Raw genomic sequence first — 6,580 nt, 5'->3', positions numbered from 1 at the left:
TGCCCCGCCCCTCGCCCTCCCCGCACGTCTGTCTTTGTGCCTAGACTCAGTTTCCTGACACCCCTTGTTCCCCTTCGTTCTGAGGCCTCGCCCTATGGCGCGTGCATCTGGACCCAAACTCCCCGCACCCCCTCCCCCCTCAGCTAGACCCAGAACTGCGGGCTCTCAGGTGGTGGGACGAGGACCCCACCCCTTCACCTCCGAGAGCCATCTGTAATGCCTCTCGGTGCCCAGGCTACAAGGCCGACGGAGTCCTAAATTGGGGTCCCTGGGCAATTCCGAAGTGTGCTTATGTTCCTTGGGTGTCCGCAAACAGGCCAGCAGGGTAGCAGCCCTTCTGATGGGGTTTGCTGGAGAGAGCAGGCTGGGCGTGCGGAGTGAGGTAGGGGTCATGGGACAGGGGAGGGGTCCACTTCGAGGAACTGGCCTGTCCTTTGACAGGAGGTATAGGGATCTGGGGCCTGGGCCTAGCCAGGGAGGGGCCACAGGATGGGGAGTAGGTGGCCAGTCACCCCCATTTCTAACCAGCCTCAGCTCCCACTGTCTCCATTTGTTTTCTGCCCTTGGGAACCCTGGTCCCGGCTGGGCTGGGACAAGTTCCAACTCTGCCTCAGGCAATCTGTGGCCTAACTGTGGGGTGGCCATCCCTTGGGCAGCACTCCAGGAGGGCAGTTTGTTACCTGCCATCTAACAGGTGAGAACTCATTGCCACAGGCGCTTCCTCAGTTTCCCCTGGTCCCGTGTCTGTGAGCAGGGACCAACTTCGCACCTCCTGAAGGCACTGCCTTTGGGCCTGGAGCCCTGACGAAGTAGCGGTTACTACCAGCACCCCGCAGGAGAAAGAGGAGTGAGGCTTCCTACTCCCATAGAGAGCTCCCCTGCCCTACAGTCACTACAGGTCAGAAGTCACTTGATGGCACTGCTGTGGGGTGAAGTTCACGTGCCCCCACACCCCTCCCGCAGCCGGAACAGCCAACCCCCCAACTTTGAGCTGGTGGCTTCATGTCCCCTCTTCCAGGCAGCCCTGCCAGATGCCACCCAGCTCCACTCTGGCCAGGTCCCACTGTCTGGAGGACTGGTCTCGCCCAGGGTGTCCCAGGCTTGTGCTCTTGACATTCAGAGCCCGCCCCCACCTGGGGAGTAAAGTCCATGGCTGGATACTGGCGAGGTTCCCGGTGAAGGAGAGCAGGACAATCAGAGAGGATATGTGGGGAGCAAGGGCAGCGTGCCCTGCTGGAACCCAGGGCTGCCCTGAGGGGGCTATAGGCACGGGATCCAGTACCGTGAGAAACTTGGCATTCAGATGCCCTGGATCTGAGACTGATGCCAACCACCACTCATCCCCCAGAATGCACTGCCCTAATCCTTCCTGTGACACTTTGTGGTCATTGCAACTGCTGAGCCCTTGCTTGTATGCTGCTTGGAGCCCTGCCCAGACGACTCCCGTCTGTCTCCCCACCGCCCCCAGTTCCTGATGCTCCAAGTGTCACTCGAGGAACAGCTGAGTACAAGGCCAAGTGGTTCCAACACAGCCTCGAGAAGGGGCTCCAGCCAAGCCACCTGAGTACCCATGCTGAAGCCCCTGCATCTTTCCTGTGACTCCTGCCCAGCTCTGCTGGTTCAGGGTCTCCATTAGCAAAGTGCATCCCATCACCCTCCCAAAACAGCCAAAGGCACGAGTTCGTGACCTGCTTGTCCATCAGTTTAATAAACGCCACGGGGCCAGGTCAGGCACAGACCCCCAGCATGGGGTCAAGGCTACTAAAGGGAAGGACCTTTGTGAAAGGGTCCTGGGGTTGGGAGTGGGGGATGACATTCCTGGAAGGATGCTGAGGACAAGGGGGCAGTGGGGACCAATGTACGCTAGCACCTCCCACCTCCAGGACTGCCCGCCTCAGGTCTAAGGGCAGGCTGGGCCTTCTACCCCTTAGGGCCCAGAGATAGCCCAGGTAAGACCAAGTCCAGAACAGGCCAGCCTGACTCCGTTCCTGCACGGACAGCAGCCTCTCTCCCCTCCATCACCCAACCAGGCTCCAGGAGGGAATGGAGATCCCGTGGGCGGACATCAGGCTGGGTGTACCCAGGATTCCCAGGGTGCTAGGAAGTCTTCCTATCATAGCCCACTGGTTAGCCCTCGCCTGGCTCCAGCCCCACACGTAAAGGACTCTGTAGTGAGGGCAGGACCAGGCTGAGGAAGTGGCAGGTGGTGGCTGGTGGGCCCAGCCCCTGGGCAGCCTCGCACTGGGACGTTGATACACAGCACGACACTTGCAACAACAGGAGGGCGGCAGACACGTAGGCTGGGACATTCAGGGGACCAGGACGGTCCTTCCAGAAGTAGTGTGAACACTGGCGCATACTCAGTAGTAAGGCCGCCGAGGGTTATTCTGTACAAGGGAGAAACAGAACAAAACAAGGTGAACACCACCACCATCACCACCCCCTCCCTGGGGTGAACAACAGCAGAAACGTGGGTGAAGGGAGACAGCGGCGGTGTAAGATAGGAACATAACAATGATGTATCAAGGGTTCACGAGGGTGGGAAAGTGGGGGAGGGAGGGAAGAAAGAGGAGCTGCTACCAAAGGGCTCAAGCAGAAAGAAAATGTTTTGAAAATGATGATGGTAACGTATGTACAAATGCACTGAATACAACTGATGCACGGACTGTTATAAGACCTGTAAAAGCCCCTAATAAAACAAACAAACAAGGTGAATTAATATGACAGTCCGACAGCAGTCCTGCCCATCTGGAACCTTCTGAGACTAAACCCCAAACCAAACCCACTGCCATCGAGCCAATCCTGACTCACAGGGACCCTATGCAGTCAAACTGCCCCGTGGGTTTTCAAGGCTGTAGATAGTTACGGGAGCAGACAGCCAATGGACAGCTGGCAGGTCTGAACTGCTAACCTGGTGGTTACCAGCCCAGCACATAACTCACTCTGCTGCTAGGGCTGAGCTCAAATCCTTAGGATGAACAGGAGGGAGGAAAGAGAAAAAGCCTGCTGCGAGCTGACAGCGCACTCAGGGGAGGTGCTCAGCGGAGCACTCTACTGGAGGCCCTGGCCTCAGTGTGCTAGAGGAGGCAAGGACGCTTTAGTCCCCCGATCAGGACCCCAGTCCCACGGGGTCCAGATCGATGAGTGACCCTGTAGTAGGGGTGGGGAGGGGGCACGCACCAGGGGATTGGGCCGGAACCTGTAGGCCAGCATCATCCTCTTGCGGAAGGCTTCGTACTCATCGTCCTCTTTAGAAAGCTCAGCAGGCCGGTCGATGCCAAAGCCAGCACCATCCACAGCAGTGGTGCCCCTACAGGGGAGAGGGGACAGGCGTTAAGTGCTGGGCCTGGTGGTACGTCTATGCAGACAAGCCCAGGAGGAAGCTAGGGACAGGACAGGTGTTCTGGAAACAGTCCAGCATATGGACAGTGGGTGTTCCAGTCTGTCCCTCACTTGCCCCCAGGACTACTTCTCCCCTGCTCACCCCTCTCCCTGGTAGAGAATACTAGTGATGCTTCAGCCAGGCCAGCATGCCTCCCTGGGGTGCCCACCAGGTCTGGACAGAGGGGAATTGCAGCACAGGAGAGAGGCCAGAGGGCACCCTGGGGTGGGGGCAGAACCTGCAAGTCCTTATGACCCTGTGCCGAGCTTGGGGGAGGATGAGGGTGACAGGCGCTGCCCTTTCTCTACCAGGCAACGTGGGTGGGGAGAGGTTCAGGGCCGGGAGGCAGCAGGGTCCTTGTGCTAGGCCAGAGCCCACACCCAGCCAGTGTACTCTCTTGCCCACAGGAATCTTGACGCCCCCTCTACTTGCTCAGGGGTTCTTGACACCCCGGTCACACTAGTTCTTCCCCTGACCCCCACCACTCACCGACAGGAGCTGCCCACCAGCCCCCATACTCACTTGCTGACGGGGGCCTTGATGCCCTGGCCCTCAGAACCCAGGCCTTCTCCCTCCTTCCAGCCCATCTTCATCAGCATCTGGTAGCCGATGTTCTCCACCGTCAGTGCGAACTCCTTGTACTCTGAGTAGTCGGGCTCTCGGCCTTCCTGCAGGGCGAGGGAGCCATCAGTCACCTTCCCACCTCTGGCCCCATTTAGGGGCAACAGTGTCCACTTGTCCCAAACTCAGTGTCGTTCTCCTGAGACCCAGCAGGTGAGGTGACTTGGCAGCTGAGACAGAACAGGTTTGTGCACCAAGGGGGTGGGGGTCTGCTACATGAGGTGGTCTATGCAGCTGGTGCGAGGCTATGCCTGGCTAGTCCGAGGGTCCCAGGAGGAGGGCACTGGCCTGGTCTGCAGAGGCTGGTCTCAGGCCTGTCAATGCCAGGCCTCACCTGGCCATGCCCTCATATGGTGCCATTGGAAGCTGGTGCTCTGCAGCCCAGAACATTCCAGGCATGGACAGGAGCTGCAAGGGCACGCGAGCCCTTACCTTCAGGGCCTTGAAAGTCTCCATGAACTTTTCCAGCTCGTCAGGCGGCAGGAAGTCTCCGATGAAGTGCTTCCCCCGGCCCATCTTGGTTAGCTGCTCGGCCCACTCTGCAGAAGGAAGGTGGAATCAGGGAGGGAGAAAGAGGGGGCCCATGTCTCCACAGCCCTGGCCCATGTTGTCCCTGGCCGGCACACACCAGCAGAGAGCTCTACTTGCTGGGATGTCCCCATGGAGATAGAGACCCAGAAGCTTCAAGCCAGGGTAGGCCTGGGGGTCTCCATCCACAGCCAGCCTGTCCCCGGGGGTCCACTTACCCCGAGTCTTGTCCATCTCCATGCGCCGCAGCTGGTGCTCCCAGGTGCCCAGCTCGCTGTCCACCTCCTCATCGCTGTCGTAGCCATGCTGGTGCTGCTGCAGGGCCTTCTCCCACAGCAGCTGCATGTCCTGCATGGCTCGCTTGTGCTGCATGATCATGTCGTACATCTGCTGCATCTGGGGACACCGAGAGGCTGAGTGGGTCCCACGCCAGCTATTTTCAGTCACAGCCCCATTGCCCCAACAACTGGGGCAGCCCAGGTCTCCAGGCACCAGCTCTGACTTCTGGGGTGTTGGGAGGTGGGGAGTCTTTGGTCAAAGACCGTGAAGCCCTCCTGCCCCAGGAGGCCATCACAGAGGTCGCCTTGGCTGTTGACTCCTTAGTCAAATCAGGCTCACGCCACAGTTAACCCAAAACTGTCTGGGATGGGCTAGGATTGTCCTACAGCGAACGAGGGCGGGAGAACCCACCCCTGGGCAACCCAAGAGTGGGAGGGCCTGGGCAGACGTGACCAGAGGGAAGGTCCGCTGGCCAAGCAGCCTCTTTGCACAGCCCAGGGAAAGAAGCAGAGGGTACAGTCGCGGCCAGGAGGAAGGATTACAGGGCTTGCTGGCTCAGGTGCTATTGCCCGCGGTCAGCGTGGCCCGTGCTTGGCTCCACCTCTGCTCCCGGGCCCACCCCCCATGCTGCCCTGACACCACCATGCTGGTGCTACCTCCTGCTGCTCCTTCAGCTGCTTCTTCTGCGCATCTGACAGCTCTGTGACACCCACCAGGCCCACGGGCTTCCCCTTCTCGTAGCCGAGCCCCTTGAGGTCCTGGACTGGAGAGAGGGCACAGGATGGTCAATGAGGTGCAGCAGGGTCATGGGTGATGACCACGGGGGCAGACCGTGCCCCTCCTTCTGTACCCGGGGTTTGTTTCTGCAATGACCCGTCAGAGCAGCTCCTACACTGCCTGGCCAGACAGATGTGGACCCAGAGAGCCTTGGGGCGGGGGCTCTGCACAGCACTGGGTGACGGCTCAGATGCATGTGCACCTGTGTGTGTGCATGTGGATGGTATGAGTATGTCGGTGAGTACAAGCACACATGTGCAGATGCATTGAGTGTACACACGTGAATGGCTGCAAGAATGTGTGGGCACAGGCGTGCATGTAAGTGTGTGAGAATACTTGTAAGCACACAATAGCACACAGGAGTGTACGTGAGTGCCCATGGGGGAGTGCATGTACATGCATGAGTGAGCAAAGGATGTGTATGAGTGTGTAAGTGGTTGTGAGCACACCACGAGTGCACACTGAGTGTCCATGGGTGGGCAGGTGTGTACACATCTAAGAAGAAGCACTCAATGAGCATGTACAAGTGAGGGCACACGGATGTTACGTGTGGCCACATGTACATGCAGCTTCCAGAGGCCAGTTTAAGCAGCTGCCCCCTGGTGGAGACCCATGTGGATTGGGGCTGGTCAACTGCTTGGCTGGGATTCCTGCGGGGCGGGGAGAGATGGGGACGAAGCAGCAAGCTGTGTTCAGAGCAACCGATGTTTCATTTGACATGGACTTGGGGACTTGGTGGCAGCCGGCAGCCCTATGGTGAGAAGCAGCAGTCCTATCTGGGAGGAAGAAACCAATGTCCCCCATGGAGGTGGGGGCGCCACATCAGCTCTGGGTAAGGGCTGCTCCAGGCCGGATGGCAGCAACCAGCAATACACAGTAGGCACTAGCAGGGGCCGAGAGGGCTCTGCGGGCTTTCGGAGAACTTGAACGCGGCCCAGGTCCCTCCTCCCAGGAAGCTGCTGTCCAGGGCTCCTCAGCACTATCTGAGCCACC

At 59.1% G+C, this 6,580-nt stretch overlaps 1 protein-coding gene across 1 annotated transcript in view; it reads right to left on the bottom strand.

The window, feature by feature from the left end:
- Positions 1 to 1,680: 1,680 nt before the first annotated feature.
- SUGP1 (SURP and G-patch domain containing 1) overlaps positions 1,681 to 6,580 on the bottom strand; it is a 19,371-nt gene continuing 14,471 nt past the window's right edge. Inside the window, exons 9-14 of the mRNA XM_004705237.2 lie at positions 5,467 to 5,573; positions 4,750 to 4,927; positions 4,436 to 4,542; positions 3,905 to 4,050; positions 3,181 to 3,310; positions 1,681 to 2,387 (exon numbers count right to left, since the gene is read on the bottom strand). Of these exons, the coding sequence (XP_004705294.1) occupies positions 2,361 to 2,387; positions 3,181 to 3,310; positions 3,905 to 4,050; positions 4,436 to 4,542; positions 4,750 to 4,927; positions 5,467 to 5,573 (695 nt within the window). The 3' untranslated portion in view covers positions 1,681 to 2,360. The remainder of the gene's footprint in view (positions 2,388 to 3,180; positions 3,311 to 3,904; positions 4,051 to 4,435; positions 4,543 to 4,749; positions 4,928 to 5,466; positions 5,574 to 6,580) is intronic.

The sequence above is a fragment of the Echinops telfairi genome, unplaced genomic scaffold (assembly GCF_000313985.2).
Source record: "Echinops telfairi isolate 266 unplaced genomic scaffold, ASM31398v2 ScPeMD7_7457;HRSCAF=8495, whole genome shotgun sequence".
Taxonomy (NCBI): Eukaryota; Metazoa; Chordata; class Mammalia; order Afrosoricida; family Tenrecidae; genus Echinops; species Echinops telfairi.
This window is presented reverse-complemented; position numbering and strand designations above follow the sequence as displayed.